General features: G+C 43.0%; 1 protein-coding gene across 1 annotated transcript in view; it reads right to left on the bottom strand.

Moving 5' to 3' along the window:
* Positions 1 to 585: 585 nt before the first annotated feature.
* The window catches only part of LOC140197807 (misshapen-like kinase 1), a 352,270-nt gene continuing 334,849 nt past the window's right edge, over positions 586 to 18,006 (bottom strand). The window contains exons 30-31 of the mRNA XM_072258270.1: positions 12,690 to 12,829; positions 586 to 10,504 (exon numbers count right to left, since the gene is read on the bottom strand). Of these exons, the coding sequence (XP_072114371.1) occupies positions 10,421 to 10,504; positions 12,690 to 12,829 (224 nt within the window). The 3' untranslated portion in view covers positions 586 to 10,420. The remainder of the gene's footprint in view (positions 10,505 to 12,689; positions 12,830 to 18,006) is intronic.

Raw genomic sequence — 18,006 nt, 5'->3', positions numbered from 1 at the left:
TACTTGAAGGGAATTGACCAAAAAACAACTACAGAGAATCCATTTTACATTTGCCATAGTGAAAGGCCAAAGCTTTGGTGATTTTGAGAGGATTCAAAAGGCTACCGACGTGTCATTAATATAAAAACAAACAAAACAAAGTTGAAACTTGAGCAGTAGGGTTAAAAGAAGGGAATCTGTAAATCATTCCTTCAACAGGGTAAGGGTGCAGAGGCAAGAACGTTTACTGTCTGTGTGAGTTACAATGACCTTCCTACTGAGAAAACTGGTCCACGGAAAATACTTTAAGCAAGTTGGTAAACACTGATGGCTTTTAAAGACAGCCCTCCAGAGCTCTCTTGCCTGAAAATAAACCCCAAGGTCACGCTCGAAACCCGTGTACCAGTCTATCCCGAGTACAATGTGTTGAACAGGCTCGGTTTGAGATCAACTCAGGACAGTGAGAGTGTGAGAAACGAGAAGCCACACCACCAAATTATACTGGAGCTCATAGGTTCCGCAGCATGCAATCAACCTTCCAGTTAGCCCCCCCCCCCACCCCACCCTCCCCCTGCATTACACTGGCGTTTAAAATAAACACATTCCTTTGGGAACAAAAATAAAAGATTGTCAGTTTTATTTTTTGCAAACATTAATTAGAACTAGGTTAAAAAAAACAAGACTCCACAACATTAATGGCTCCGGATGAGACAGCATTTTCGCACTCTATGTATGCACGTACCAATTAACATGGACGTCAAGAGCTTGGGGGTCAACTAATCAAGCACGATGATGCTTCTCCGGTGGAGCACCCAGCGTAGTTTTCAAACTGCTCTTCAGAGATTACTTATTCACTTCTATTTACTTTTGCTGCTGTTTAGTAAGGATGGGCATTCAGTGTTGCTTCTGCAGTCACGAGCTAACGTGGCTCAGAAGAGCTGACAGCCAGCACGCCCCCCCCCCCCCCCCCATTTACGGTGGTCCTCAATACCAAAGGCGGGCGAGGAACCAAAGAATGCACAAACCCCGTTCATGTGCTGATGGCTCATTTGCTATCATTTCAAGGTATGCCAATGTTCTCGGCCTTCGTTAACCTCTGATGTCTTAAACACTGTGATTTTAAACTGCCTAAGTCCAGATGTGTGAGGCAGGGAGACCTACTTGATGCAATTTTGCTCACTCAGTGCCTGCATAGCTCAACAGATATCAACTAAAGGGTAGGAGCCACTGAAGAATCTGAAACTTTGACGCGACCTTTCGATTTTAAGCACAGCCAATCGACAAGGACTTCCGATTACTTCGCAGCTGAACACGGAGCTGTTAACTTGGCCTTGAATGCACATTGGGCTTGGCTATCAGGAGAAAGGAACTTGGGTACAGCAAGACTGGGTGTGGCTTTGATAATGTATAACTCCCCCTCCCAACCAAAAAAAAAACAATACTGCAAACCCTGGAATCAGGTGTGGCTGTTTAATATTTAGAACCTGTATGGTATGATGCTGAAGAAGCAGGTTAAAGAGAATACCATACAAAATCAAAGGTTCTCAAAAGAATACGAGGTCAAGACAGTGTGCGAGAAGAGCTACTTTTCCTGGAACAGACTTGATCAAATAAAGCTTTTAGAGTTATTTTTGTATATTCTGTATGAACAGCTATTACATCCAAAAAAAGATAGTCACAATTAAAACTCTTTGAAGATTAGAACATAATTTGTTGCTTTGCTTCATTAACAGTTTTCTAAGAGCAAAGTTATTTAAAATTCTACACCACGTCTCTCTTGTCATTCAGGGTAATTATTGCAATCCCTTTGTTCCCTATTAGGATTAGCAACATGCCACTTTGTACTTGCACAGCTGGCTCCTATACATTAACAGACAATCAGTAGCCCTCAAATTTCTCATACCCAATGTGATTCACAGCCCCAGATCTTTGTCCAGGGAAGCAGCTTCTCTCACAAATGACGGGGAAGTAAAAAGAAAACTGCAGATGCTGGAAATCAGGGAAAAAATTAGACAATGCTGAAAATACTCAGCAGTTGTGAAGAGAGAAACATTTAAAAGTGGAGGTTGAAATCGGTAATTCCAAAATCTACTGATTATATCCTATGTAGTTCATCAGGGTTAGACAAACATTCGGTTTCAGGAGGGAGGGAGAAAGATGCTTTGCCCCTAAACTCTCCTAGCTGGAGGAACAAAGGTGGCATCAAAATGTTATAATTTGATGTCTTCACTACAGAAATTACTCAGGGCATATTTTACTTGCTCTTAAACACAGCAAGTTATTGGCTGATCTTTCATTTCAAGAGCAGCGGATGACGCACAGGAAGCCTGTACCCACATTGAGAGTGTGCGGTACAGTGGTATTTTGTTTAAAACTATGTTGACTTCTGGCCTCATATAAACCTCAGAGTGTCTGGATGGCAAGAGTCATATTTCCCAAGTGGCACAATATCTACAGAATTTTCTCACCTCTCCCCCACCAGGTTCCATCTGCCTATCATTCCTTCCCACCTGGTCTCACCTATCACATGCCAGGCTTTTCTTTCTCCGTATACTGGCAGTCTTTCCTCTCCTCTTTCTTTCCTGAGGCAGGGTCTTGCCCCAAAATGCCACCTTACATCTATTGCTAACACAGAAGCTGCTCAATCTGCTGGATAAATTCGATGTTGCTCCTTGCATTCCAGATTTCAGCATTTGCAGTCTCTTTTCTTTTCAATCACAGAATTGCTGCAAACACACAGAAAGACTATTGTATGGAAGGGCAAGACCAAGAAGAATTCTCAATATATACAGGACAAGAAAGCAAACCAAAATTGCTGCTTCATTGCTGCCCTGAGGACAACTTTCAGACAAGTGAGAAGTAAGCCTCTCTGTTCTCAGGTACAAGGTGAGCAAAACCAACAGAGGCTGCTGGGACTGTGACATCCTTGAGGAATAGAACTGAGCTTGGCTGGAAAGGTGCAAGACAGCAAGTTTGAATTCAAAGCCATTACCTCATATTGGTCATTGGACAAAGCGATGAAATTACAGAATGCCAGACCACAAAACACAGATAACACTGCTTGAGCCCAAGGAAAAGCACAGTGTTGGTCCATAGACATACTAGCTCCAAACAGCTTCTGGGCATTGGCCACTGGCTCACCCATAAAATGGCCCAAATGACAATACAAATCCACACAATGCAACAGCACACAGCTTAATATTCATTGTGATCTAATGTCCCATGTTATGAGGCAGTGTACACAGCAAGCAATTCTGCTTTCTCTCTTGGGCCTCTATGAGTCACCAATATTCAGGTAAGAAAAGATAACAGCAACCCCCTCCACCCACCCACCCATATCAAACCCTTTATTCTTTAACGCTCATGAAAATTACATACAGTAAACACACATCTTTTCTCGATTGTCTTAATGCCTTGTTTGTTGCTAAACAAGAACTTATTTCACACAACACTTTTACCCCAAAATATATGATTGATGTTCAAGACTATTTACAGAAGCAAAAATAAAGAAGGTTTTCATTTAAATAGAACACATCTTCTGAGTTAAAGCTGTTTCCCAAGAAAGGGCCCAACAACCAGTTTTGATAGCAAATCAGATATTAATGATGTACATTGACACAAGTGACTGTACGCACTGTTAACTATAGTGGACCACAGTCATTATAACACAACACAACCATCTGGAGGGGGTAAATTCAGCCTAAACACCAGTCATCACTAAACTCTTGGGTTATTAGGGGTTGCAAATGCCCCACAAGGTGAAAACAAGATTTAAAAAGGTGTTATAGGGATAGGATTAATGCATTAAAAAAAAGCTGGAGAACTGAGCTGGTCAGGCAGCACCTATGGAAGGAAATGAATCTAGTCTATAAGAAGGGTCTCAATCCAAAATGTTGATGGTTCATTTCCCTCCACAGATGCTGCTTCAGCTTCTTGCATCCGCAATCCCTTTATGTCTCCATTTAGGAATAAGGTCACACCGTCTGGGCTTGAGGGTTGTTGTATAGTCTGACATGTTCTAAGCCAGCTGAGATCAGTCTTTGTTGCTCTACCCCATTACCTTTCCAGACAAATGGATGAAGCTTATTACCCTGATTATCGGCATCCTCACTGTGGAGCCAAATGAAAGAAACACCTTCAGGGTTTTTTATTTAAAGTTCCAGTCATTGGACTGGAAACCTCACCAATTCGAAAATAGCTTTGTGACAGCCATGATGTTATGTGCTGAAATAACAATTTTGGTCAAATAAACCAGGAGCTAATTTTGAGTAGTTAGTACAAAACATTAATTTATGATTTTGCTTTGCTCCCCCCACCATGCTCCTATATTATTTAGCGACACGATGCGGAACAGATCCTTTGAGCTGTGCCGCCCACCTATTTAACCCTAGCCTAATCTCGGGACAATTTACAATGGCTAATTAACCTACCAACCAGTACTTCTTTGGACTGTGGAAGAAACTGGAGCACCCGGAAGCAACCCATAGGAAAGACTTTCAAACTTCTTACAGATGGCATCAGAACTGAACTGTGAACTCCAATGCCCCAAGCTGTTGCGCTAACCATCATGGCTGAAGTACGTCATGGATTGCACACTGAGACAATAGCACCAGCTGAAATAAATGACACTAATTCTCTTAAACACAAGAGATGCTGCAGATGCTGGAAATCTTGAGCAACACACACACACAAAATGCTGGAGGAACTCAGCAGGTCACGCAGCATCTATACAGGAGAAGGACCAGCCAGAGTCCTGGGCCAAGACCTTTCATCAGGACTGGAAAAGAAGAGGGCAGAAGCCAGAATAAAGAGGAGAGTGGAATGAGGAGTAATATAAGCTGGCAGGTGATAGGTGAGACAAGATGAAGGGAAAAGTGAGATGAAATGAGAAACTGGGAGGCAATTGGTGGAAGAGGTAAAGGGAGGAATCTGATAGGAGAGGACACTGGACCATGGATGAAAGGGAAGGAGGATGGGAACCAGAGAGAAGTGAGGAGCAGTTGAGAAGGTAACCAGAACAGCAAATGGAAAGAGAGAGAAAGGGAGAGAGGGGGTGTTAACTCTCCTAAACACAAGAGATGCTGAAGATTCTCAAAATCTTGAGCAACACACAAAAATTACTGAAGGACACTCAGCAAGTCAGGTTGCATCTACAGAGGGGAATAAACAGTTGATGTTGTAGGTCGAGATGTTTCATTAAGACTCAAAAGCACTGAAGGTGGGTCTTGGCCCAAAACATCTCAACAGCTCATTCCCTTCCTGACATGCTGAGTTCCTTCAGCAATTTGTGTGTGTTGCTAACTCTCTGCCCTAAGTTGGCACAGGTAGATCATGAGCTCAGCATTGCACAATACAAGTGTTTACTGTTAATATCTTGCCTTTACACACTTTTACTGGGCTGTTGGAAACACAAGGGTGTGAGGATGTTAAACATTAGTCAATATATATTAGATTGGTGATGAAGATCTAAATCACAGGTAGAATTCAATTCAGAAAATGGGAAATCATTATCAACAAGTTTCCTCCCAGTAAACTCCTCATTTTTTATTGTACCTTGAGTGGTAGAACTGGGGAAAGATGAATAACTCACTGGGAACATTTGTAAAGAGCACCCCTGAGGCATTGCATCCTCATGCTATACGTTAAGATCATAAAGGTATAGGAGCAGAATTAGACTATTTGATCCATCAAGTCTGCTCTGCCATTTCATCATGGCTGATTCATTTTCCTTCCCAGCCTCAATCTCCTGCTTTCTTCCCATATTCCTTCATGCCCTGACTAATCAACAATCTATCAACCTCTGCCTTATTGAAGGTCACATGAAAATCTTTGAAGAAATAGGAACTGTACAGACCATTACCTTTAGAATTTATAAAATCTCAATGGATTTAAATACCATCCTGAATTATGGAGGCCACCTTGCTTGAGTTAACCTCTTCCTTCCCTAGGTTTCAGTACAAGGCAGTATTCTTTGTGTGCATTACCCAACATCAACTGGATATGATTAAAATTTCAGCAGAAAGTTCATTAAATTAATTGCAGCATAGGAATTCCCACTGTGTGTTAAAACAATTGCTGCATTCCATTTGTCAAATGAATGGGTCTCATTATCCCAATGTCATAGATCTGAATACTTGCAGATGACACCCAATCACACTATCTCACTCCTTCTTCCCTCAGTCCCTTGGTTATCACAGAGCAGCAAACAAGCCGCATGGGGTCCACCCTATCCTGCAATATGAAAAAAGATGGCCCAGGTACTAAACAGTGACCCAAAAGCAAAATCCTGCACATTTGTAAATCTGAAACAAAATGGAAAATGAAGGACATATTCATCAGATCAGGTAGTGTCTGTAGACAGAAAAAAAAACTTATATTTCAGGTTAATATCCTTTCATTAGTGTGAACTGTTAAATTGTTGCTCTCTACACAGATGCTGCCCAACCTGCTGCGGGCAAAATAATCTAATTGTGGACATTTCTTATTGAACTACTTCAGACAGCACTACAATCTTTGTACCTTTGAACTTCTGCACTTGTGAGATCACTTTCTCTCTCAATGGTGAGAGATTTTCTGCCGGTTCTTGAGTTGGGGAACTCGAAATAAGAGTGATGCTGCAGACTGTAACATCAAAATAGTGCGCTGTTGGTCTCCCCTCTCCCTATGGCAGGAGTGATAGCTCTCTCTCAAGACTGTGGCATGTCAAACTATTGGGGTGAATGGTGGTTTTTGATGGACTCTAGATCATGGTCTCTTTGGGGGCTTTGCTTTTACTTGCATGGCAGGTGGTGGGGGCTGATGATTTCCTGCTGCTTGTGCATAGGAGGGGGAGGGGGAGCTATTGGGCTTCTAGCGTTTTCCTGTCATCATTCTTTGGGGTTTTTGTTCTGTTTTGTGGATGTTTGCAGAGAGTAAGAATTTCAGATTGTATATTGTATATATTCTCTGATATTAAACAGAACAATTGAACCTTTCTTTTTGTGGCATTTGTTGTGTGTACTGTTTTGCCAACAAGGAGTTGGTTGCATGTGAAAATCAACTGATCTAATAACCATCGACTTTGGGCAAGTTCAAGCAGATACCACTTGTAGATCTGCAGCAACAGAGAGACTCAGGACAAAGGATGCCAAGAGTGTATCACTGAAGTTCGGTGCCATTCAGTTACCCTATTCCACTGTAACATTTTATTAAAGAATAAATTCTAGGCGTACAGTACATGGAGTCTGGTAAAACTCATTAAATTTGAACCTCATATTTTAATGCACACATTTTCTGCAGAAGGGTAGTTCAAGAGCATAAAAATAAGTTCACTGCAAGACTACTTTCAATCTAGTTTAATAACCAAGACAGCCAGGGAAAACAAAAACAATTCAATTCTCTACCCAAAACGTAGCAGAAAATTGCAATTTACAATCAACAATGAGAACAAGAGTGTGGCTGCATTGGTGTGAAATGGAGCTGTGAATTCCAGCTCCTTAGTGGTCACGGACTGGTAGTGGAATTGATCTTACAACCTAATGCTCTGTATTTCTGGCTGAATTTGATGTCTTGTCACCAATGCCTCTCTAAAAGTGGCCCCTGGTGAGACAACTCATACAAGGCACTCTGGACACGTCACATTAGTGAGGGAGTTAGATATGGCCCTTGTGGCTAAAGGGATCAGGGGGTATGGGGGGAAGGCTGGTACAGGGTTCTGAGTTGGATGATCAGCCATGATCATACTGAATGGCGGTGCAGGCTCAAAGGGCCGAATGGCCTACTCCTGCACCTATTTTCTATGTTTCTATTAGTAATTGGTAACGATGACAACAAATAGCCAGTTCCTCAGAGTAGATGGTAGTACGTTGATCAAACAGCCAGTTCTACAGAGTGCGAAAGCACATGGTTCCTGGCAGTGGCAAACCAAGCAGAAATCACATGCAGGGAGTGAAAACAGAAACTAGAAGTTCTGACTTTAGGATAGTCCAGATCCATGCATTCATTTTTCAGCTGGAAATACCGCACTTTCAAAGAGGAGGTCCACATCTGGAATGGTCTTTGTGGAGCAGCAGAGGCCACAATGGAGATGGAGACATGCTGAACTAAAAGGTTTGGAACCTTCAGCAGAATAAGTTAAAAGAGTAGGGGGAGAAAGAAACCTGGGCACTGTACATAGGGATATGGGGAAACAAAGCACAGATGAAATGAGCAGTTATGGTACAGATTGATAACCATCTTAAGAATGGGAAACAGAGCTAAGGTTCTAAGTGCTCCAACCGACATCATGATTGCAATCAACGCATGAAAGACCAGACTCCAAGAAGAGATATACTAGCTTATGAAACTCTGAAGGGAAACTTGGATAACTTTGTTTAAATCCATGAACAGATCTTGTCATCTAAAGAACAACTGGTAGGTTTTAGCTGAGGAGAGTTGAGAATTTATGATATCATCCCACCCTTTTCCTTGACATGCTGTTCTATTAATGGTGTCATCTACATACATTTCTCCTTAATCTCAAGATACTAACAGTTGTACTTCAAAAGATAATGATAATTTATTCACTAAAACCAAGGAGCGAGGGATAAAAGCTCCTGAACATTTTCACCAGGGAATGACATTTTAAAATGCATTTTCAGGCAAAAAAAGAACAATTCAGTGATTTAATTTTGTATTAAAAACTAAGAGGAAGTTTCTTTACAGTAGACACTGCCTCTTCGCCACACATCTGACTGTCCACTGTTCACTAAAATCATGCCAGGAATGGTTTCCTCAATGTATTAGGGGAACTGCTTAAATTTATTTGAAATGGCTCTCCATAAAGGTCTAAAACAGGGGGTTCCCAACCTTTTTTATGCCATAGACCAATACCATTAAGCATGAGGTCCGCAGACACCAGGTTGGCAACCCCTGGTCAAAAGGCAAGATTGGGGAAAATGATGTAGTGTTCAGTTTTGAATCACACAGCTTGAGGGAGACTGGTGTATCTGAAATTAGTGTGGAGATAACCGATCACATACAGAAGATGGATCTTGCTACATACTCCTGCAAGATCCTTGAAGCTTAGGAAGTAAGTGAGTGAAGAAACATTAAACCATGCCAGGACACAGTCACCTTCAGTGAGAGAGCACAGAAAACTAGGGGACAACCATCTGACTATCAGTAACATAGCAACAAATAAATCACAGGGAAGAGTTTCCAATCCAGACAATCAGGTGAATGGCAGAACCTGACGTTGACTCAACTCTCATTACCCCTCTCACTACTTCCTTCCTTCCACCAAGCCCTTGAGTGGCAATCTTTATCGCTACTGAGTGCAATGTCCCTGTAGGCACAAACATACAAGAATTAAATTTCTGAAGGCTTTGGAAACCATGGGGAAGAAGTGTACTGTTCCAAAACAGAGAAATGTGCCAAGGCCACAAGACCTGCAAGACCAATTTTGCATATTACGCTGCACTCACAGTTGTCAAACTCAAGGAAGAGAAAGCAGTAAACAGACCTAATGGTGGATGTACAGCAGTGAATGATTCCTGCCAAACTTTAGAGCTTAGAGGACAGAGAAACGAGTTACTGGAAAAAAGTGTCAAATAGTCTCAATTCAACTATGATTAATCTATGTGCAATCCAATAACGCCAATTAAAGCACATCATGGAGCCACTCAAGATGGAGTCTCAATACAAAATGGTGCACTGTGTTGGTTTGTACAACCATTTTACCCAAGGGCAGACCCTGCCCTCAATTAAGGTGAATGGTCCCTCAAATCAACAACAGGGATCCCCCACACCTCTCAAGGCCTTAATTTGCTGCGATTGATCAGAAAGTAGGCAGTCTTGCAAACTTTGGCATTTGGATTTATGAAAAAAAGTTGAAAAACTACTTTTAAAACCTTAATTCTATTCTAAAATAGACATAAAAAATTAACACTCACATGCGCACGCGCGCACACACACACACACACACACAAACAGTGAGCTACCAATCCTGACTTAACGCATATTTTTTCCAGCTTTCTGATCGAGGAAGATGGCTTGGACTATTTATGGTAACAGGGTTAATTGGTAGTATTCCGCACTCCCTTTTCAATCAGAACAGTGGCTCATTTCAAAGTAAGTCCAAACATTATTCACCCCCCCTCCCCAACCACAACCAAGTACACAATGGATCCATGTGCTCTACTGCCAGTCAGAAGCAGCCTTGGCTTCGAATGAGTAAAGCATGCTGGATAGGTGATACAACTGCAGCCAAGCTGTCAAATTCATTCTCCAGAAGAAGGAAAGGAAAAAAAACCTTTAAAGCAAGAGGTTCATGATAATGTCTTTTGAGGCACGAGATCCATTCTGAGTTCCACAGAAACCTCTCCATGGTCTATATATCCCACTTAAATCTCTGATCTACAAAATGCACCGTCATATGTATTTACAGTATCCAACACATCAGTAGTCCAACAGGTTGTCCTTTTTACCAGTTCATGATTGTGTTCCTATTTAATGTCATGAAATAAACTTGACTGCTTCCACCTGAACGGACAGAGGCAAAAAAGACCTGTGGAAAATTAAAGGGAAGAACTGAGGTGAGTATAAATTTTCACAGTGATTAGAGTTTTAAGAAAAAGCATAAAAAACAATTACAATATCAAGAGAATATTTTCTCCTTCAGCGCCACACTCAGTGGCCACTTTATTAGGTACACCTGCTCATTAATGCAAATATCTAATCAGCTAATCGTGCAGAAACTCAATGTAAAAAAGTATTCAGACATGGTGGTTGTTCAGGCCGAATATCAGAGTGGGGAAGAAATGGGATGCAAGTGACTTTGACTGTGGAAGAATTGTTAGTACCAGACAGGGTGGTTTGAGCTGCTGGTTTTCATGCACAGCAGTCTCGAGAGCAGGGGTTCCCAACCTTTTTTGAAACCATGGACCCCTACTATTAACCGAGGGGCCCGTGGACTCCAGGTTGGGAACCCCTGGCTCTAGACTTTACAGAGAATGGTGTGGAAAAACAAACAAAAAATCCAGTGAGTTGCAGTTCTGTGGGCGAAAAAGCTGTGTTAATGAGAAAGGTCAGGAGAATGGCCTGACTGGTTCAATCTGACAGGAAGACGGCAGCAACTCAAATAACCACACATTACAACAATGCTGTGCAGGAGAACATCTCTGAATGGACAACACGTCAAAACTTAAAGTGGACAGGCTACAGCAGAAGACGATACTGGGTTTCACTCCTGTACCTAATAGAGTGGTTACTGAGTGCACATTGCTGTTTATACACTCTCCCAGCCTCTCCTCCATCCACCTACCACTCCTCCTTGCCTGCACTCAACCATAACCCGGCAGCTCTTGTTCCACCCTTTCCCCTCACCTCTTAATACAAGACATTTCTACTCTATCTTTCAGTTCAGATGAAAGGTCTCAACCCAAACGTTATCTACCCACTACACTCCACAGATACTGCCTGACCTGCTGAGTTCCCCTAGCTTCTTTCTGTTGCTGCGGGTTCAAGCAGCCTTTTGCGCCTCCTCCACTTTATTGAAACCCATTAACACCTTATTCTCCATGTTTACCCAGCTTTCCTCTTCACCAGGGATTCCCAACCTGAGGTCCACAGACCTCTCGGTTAATGGTGAGGGTCTATGCATAAATGAAAGGTTGGGAACTCCTGGTATACACTGTTGTCACAAACAAACACATGGAATGCAAATCCTCTATGCTTGTGCCACTCTCTGGGTGAAGGGGTTTCTCTGGATTTCCTGGAGAGACAAGACACTGCAGAAAAGTTTGGAACAACAAAATCGGCTGGTAGAAGATGGTACAACAGCATTTGTGGGAGGAAAGGGATTGCTGACACTTGGGGTCAATAGTCCTATTGCAGGGTTTCAGTCCAAAATGTGAACAATTCCTTTCCTCCTGCAGATGCTGAGATCCTCATGAAGATTGCTTACTGCTCCCTGGATTTCATAAACAATGTTTTCTGTCCTATCTCAACAGTGCCTTCATATGATTTAGTTCATTCTTGATTATCTCACTCTCAACTACTTGCTGCACATTTGTAATTCATGGTGAGGGAAGAGCCGATTGCAGCGACTGAATTATGTCGTATGGAAGTTGTCCGTCATTTGCGCGAGGTTGGGAAGTTATCAGAGTGCTGAAATTCAGCAGCCAATGGAGTCACAGAGTTGTACAGCACGGAACAGCCAAATCATTGGGTATATTTAAGGCAGAGGTTGATAGATTCTTGGTTAGTCAGGGCAAGAAGGGATACAGGGAGAAGGCAGGAGATTGGGGCCAAAAGGGAAAATGGATCAACCGTGATGAAATGGTGAGGAGACTTGATGGGTCAAATGGCCTAACTTTTCTCCTATATCTTATGCTCTGATGGAACAGGCCCTTCAGCCCACTGTGCCCTTGCTAGTCCTCATGTATTCATTTACACTTTTACATTTTATTCTGCTCTCCTTCCTAACTCTCCCCTCTCTCAGTTTCTACCACTCCCTCATGCTCTAGGGGCACAGTGGGTAATTAATCTACCAACCATAATGCGAATAGAAAAGCAAGAACGGTGACCTTCAACTTATTTGCTTTTGCGAAGGAGACATGACAAGTCTATAGTGTTAGATCAGAGGCTCTCCCTATTTCCAGAGCTGAATTACACATTGCCCCCCGCCCCCACAAGATTTTCTTTACAACTTTGTTGAAAGTCTGTTGGACGAGCACTGCAGTGCACATTACCTTATCATTGCGTTCACAGAGGAACTTTAGCCGCTGTGCTCTTTTGTGCATAAAAACTCCATCGAGGTGACCTGTCTCCACAGATCGGATTTCGATGGCCTTCTCACCCCAACCCATGATCTGATTTGAACAGATGTACGCTGTACAAAGACACAAGGCATAGTTTCAAGCTGCTTGGTTATTGATGAAAAAATGCACCTTAAACAGCATATACTTGGTGCCACTTTCACTGTCAGCTCAGTCAAGATTGAGTCAGTAATTGGATGGAGATGCTTTTAGTAACTCACCCCTGACTGGTATAGTACATCCACAGCAGCTACAAGGTATCCCTATTGCTAATGTGCTATTGCAGTGTACATCATACTTCACATCTAAACTAGACTTTGTTGGGGTGGGAAGTGAGACGTGGGATCACCCTTCCTGCTTCTCGTTTTGTGGGATATTGTGCAGGGTCATCACTATTATGTGTCATGTCATATGATGTGGGCAGTCATATGACCATGATTGTCCTTGGCAAATTTTTCTGCAGAAGTGGTTTGCCATTGCCGCCTTCTGGGCACTGTCTTTAAGATGGGTGACTCCAATCATTTTCAATCCTCCTTAGAGATTGTCTGCCTGGCATCAGTGGCTGCATAACCAGGACTTGTGATCTGCGCCGGCTGCTCATCCGACCACTCACCACCTGCTCCCATGGCTTCATGTGATGCTGATCATTGGGGGATGGGGGGGCCAAGGATGACCTGCAGGCAAGCAGACGGGAGGAGCGCCTTACACTTCCATTGGTAGGGACGCATCTCCACCTTGCCACCCAATCGTATAGGGTGGGAAACGTACAAGGGCTATCATCCCATAACCTTCACAAATAGTCCTCTTCCTTTCTGACCAACTGCTGGCTGAGAGCCACAGCCAAACTCAATGTCACATGAGGGACTGTCAACCATTCTGGGTAAGGTAGCTAAAGGAGGATTTGGCTTTATTGAGACGTTAGAGAGGGTGCAGAAAGAGTTATCAGGATATTGCATGGATCAAAAAGCACAGTGAATTCTGGTTAACTGGGCCATTGGATAATCAGGGTAGCCACTTACTTGGGCCAACTCTTAAAGAGCAAAAACTAATTGAGAAAATTGCCAGGACTCCATTAACTTATTTGGAACACTATGCTGCTTAATTGGGACACCAGATTGTTGCTGATCAGTTTCTGACTAGCCTCAGATGCATGAACTTGTGTGGCCATTAGACACTACACCATGCTTAGAATGCACAGTTTTTAAATAGTGTCAGTTGCGTGTGTTTTTGTCACTGATAGTTGGCAGAAATAAGCAGTACCTGTTTACACACTGAGGCTCGGAAAGCCCGGAACTGTTGGGAGTGAAATTGATAAACAAGAGAAAATCTACAGATGCTGGAAAAAGTTCCCTCCCCCGCCCCCCTCCTTCTTGCTCTGACTCCTCATCTTTCTCTCCTCCAGTCCTGATGAAGCGTCTTGGTCCGAAACATTGACTGTACTCTTTGCTTGGCCTGCTGAAATGATTTCACTACAACTACCAAGAATTTGAAGGTATCCAAAATCATCTTGAATGTTACAATGAAAATGAACATTTGCAGGATGCAATTGTCAAAAGAACTGTATGAAAGCACTCCATTATCTGCACCGATTTTGTTCATTTACAATCAAAAGAATACAGCAATGTACACTGGATGAATTCCTCCATCGATAACTATTAGGAACTAATACAGTTTCGTAGTACTGTAGAGATGTGTTGGTATTGTTCTAATTTGTTCTGTATTTGTATTCTAATTTGTTTTGTAGCTCCAGGATAGATGGCGGTGCGTGTGTATCGCGAGGCTCAGTGTCTTACCAGATTTCGAAAAATAGTGTTAATTTATCTGCTTGTTTCCTGCGTGTTCGCTAGATTCAGCTATGCGAACTACACTTACAGCAAACAGTCACTTTCGAACATTAACTATCGATGCACTAACGCAGCTTTGGACTATCCATTCAACAGCATTCTGACGCAAGAGCTGGGGCTGTCCAGGTGGGTCAGGGCAGAGTGAAGTGCCGTGGAGATGGCATCCTCTGTTGACCTGTTGGTGTGATAGGCAAATTGATGGGGGTCCAGGGTAGTGGGCAGACAGGATTTCAGATGTGATAGAACCAGTCTCTCAAAGCACTTTGCAATGATGGAGGTGAGTGCAACTGGGCAGAAGTTATTCAGGGCCGTGGCAGTGGAATAATTTTGCACTGGCACGATGGTGGCGGTCTTGAAGCTTGTGGGGACAACTGCCTGGGCCAGGGACAGATTAAAAATGTCCATGAAGATCCCGGCCAACTGCCCTGCACAGACTCTGAGCACACGGCCAGGTATTCCATCCAGACCAGCTGCCTTCCGTACATTCACCCTGCTCAGGGTGGCACAAACATCGGAGGTGGAAAGTGAGAGAGGTGGGAGATCCGCTTTGAGGGTGACACAGTACTAGCTGGTTTGAAGTCTGTAATGACCTGTATGCCATGCCACATGCACCAGGGGTCCGAGGAGTTGAAATGCTCCTTGATTCTCTGTTTGTATATGTGTTTAGCCTGAGAGATTCCCCTCCTCAGGTTGGCCCTGGCTGAGCTGTAAGCCTCCTGGTCTCCAGACCTGAAGGCTGAATCTCTGGCTTTGAGCAGGAGGCGAACTTCTCTGTTCATCCATGGTTTCTGATTGGGGAAAACTTTTATTTGTTTTTGTGATATCACTCTACCTACACTCTTGTTGACATACTCCAGGACAGAGTTGGTATATAAGTCAATGTTAATCTGAGAGTCTGGTGGCATGGGCAGCAAACACGCTCCAGTCTGTGTGCTGGAGTTGGTGCTGAACAGCAGAGTCAGCACCCTCCAGCCAAGTAGAAATGTCAAATACTAGAAAACATGCACTTAAGGTGAGAAGGGAAAGTTTAAGGAATCTATGCGGGCAATTAGTTTTTAAAAACAGTGTGGTGGGTATCTGGAACGACTGCTGGCGAGTGGTAGAAATAGACACGGCATTGGTGTTTTAATGGGTGTTGGGGTGGAGAAACATCTCTACCAAAGGAGATGTAAGGTGCTCCTTCCCTCTGCTAGTCTGCAGGTCACCCTTGGGCAAGGTGTAACACCTGCTTAGCTTCCCAATCAGGGTCATGTGAACCCATGGGAGCAAGTGATGGATGATCGTATGAGCAGCTGGTGGAAATCATAAGTCCTGCTTATGTGACCTCTGATGCTGGGCAGACAATCTATGAAGAGTATTGATAATGGATGGTGTCACCTGTCTTGGAAAGTCACTGCCCAGAAGAAGGCAATGGTAAACCACTTCTATAGCACAGGCACATAATGACGACGATGATGATGAGTAATGTTTAAGAGACATTTGGACAAAACATGAACATATAGGGAATGGATCATTTTAATTTGGCATTATAGTTAGCACAGGCATTGTGACTGAAGGCTTGTTGCTGAACTGTACTCTTCAGCTGACGGGAGATGGAAAAGAAGTTTACAAGATTATGGGAGGCAAAGATAGAGTGGACAGAGAGTGTCTGTTTCCCAGGGTTGAAAATGTCAAATACTAGAGGGCATACATTGAAGATGAGAAGGGGTAGGTTCAAAGGGGATGTGGTGGATGCCTTTATGATATGTTTGGAACAGGCATATGGATGTAAGGAAGATGGAGGGATATGGACATGGTGTAGGTAGGAGGGATTAGTGTTTGGGTGTTTTTGATTTACTTTTTAGCTGGTTCAGAACAACATTGTGGCCTGAATGGCCTGTTCCTGTGCTGTACTCTTCTGTGTTCTATGTAATGATGCAAGGATGGATGGATTTATCGGATCCCCAGCATCTAAAGGTTAAATGAGAATGGGTGATTCTAGTGTTAGGGCGTGTTCTAGAGTTATGGAATATAACAAATATTAATTTCAACTGCAACCAGTCTTCAGATCTGACTGTGGATTGTAGATTGAGGTTAAAACGTAGCTCAGAACAATGCTCTTCCTGCAGCTGCAGACTGGGTCAATTGCAAACCAGGAAACACCCCACTGACCTGAGATGTCTGCATATGCATGAATACAGCTCAGAGACAGCGGTGATTAACATTCACCCTAGAGCGTCTGTTGGTGTGGAGATCCAAGTGTCTGAAAATTATATGTAACTCAAAGGAAGTATTATGGATGCATTTTAACTATGGAATTGTCCTGCTGTTACCTTTGATCTTTTGGATATAAAAATATGATGTAATGTTGGGTCACCGAGCCTCTCTCCAGAGTGACTCCAGTACGCACCAAATAAAAACTTATATACTCCCACAGCTATAAGTCTCTCCAGCGGCTTTCGTTGACAAGTCACAACACTAGAAACTGCAGTTACATTCCTTGACAGGTTAAATCCATTTTGGTTAATGCTTTCAGATATGAAATTGAGATAGAAATATGGGCTTGGGATATTCTGGTCCAGGAATAGGGGTAAGGATGGGTTAAAAAAATTGGAACCAAGCCTTTCGGGAATGAAATTAGAAAACACATTTTGGGACACAATAAAAGTTTGAACTTTCAGTCACAAGTCAGAGGGTCAACGGTTAAGTTTTGAGTTTGAGTCTTAAAGGATTATTTTTTAAAACAAAGATATCGAAGGTAAATAGGAAGTCATGTACCCCAGTCACAACCTCAGCTGGTAGTAGAGCAAAAGAAAAAGAGATATATACCATTTCCTGGTTCCTGCCTTCGTTAAATACCTGTGTACTTTCCAGCAGGAATAATCTCTGCTGTACATTCAACTGCAGAGAAATGTTACCTTGACCAGTATGTTCCTCCAAGAAGACCACAGCCTTGCTGTGGTTTGGAGGCTTGCGTGCCTCAATGACCCGGAGAGCGATGTTGGCTGGAGTCAGGGCTTTATGCTTTGGCTCTTGGTAGGGTCACCCACGCCAAACAGGTCAAAGGGTAGAGGCCAATCTAAAAGTGGTCCACCGATCTTCCACATTTGGGGGTTCAGCTCAGGGCCAACAACCCTGACTGGTCAAACAAGACTTACGGAAACTGCAAAGAAAAATCCTTCTACATCTATGTGTGACAGAGTTCCTGAGTCTCCACCTAGTACTCGCATGACTGACTGTCGTGAAAACCAAGAGGACGTTACTGATGTGATGAAGGAATCCGTGAACGCCACCAGAGATGGAGGACCTCCATAGCTGCCCTAAACGCCAACAGCATAACAGGAAAAACCAGTATGTTGGTATTTCTGAATCTTTTAATGTTAAGGTGCCACCCTACTGAAGTTGCCCAGGGACATTCCTGCCCGTTG

This window comes from Mobula birostris, chromosome 5 (genome assembly GCF_030028105.1).
Source record: "Mobula birostris isolate sMobBir1 chromosome 5, sMobBir1.hap1, whole genome shotgun sequence".
NCBI lineage: Eukaryota > Metazoa > Chordata > Chondrichthyes > Myliobatiformes > Myliobatidae > Mobula > Mobula birostris.
The sequence above is the reverse complement of the archived record's forward strand: the minus strand, read 5'-3'. Positions and strand labels throughout refer to the sequence as shown.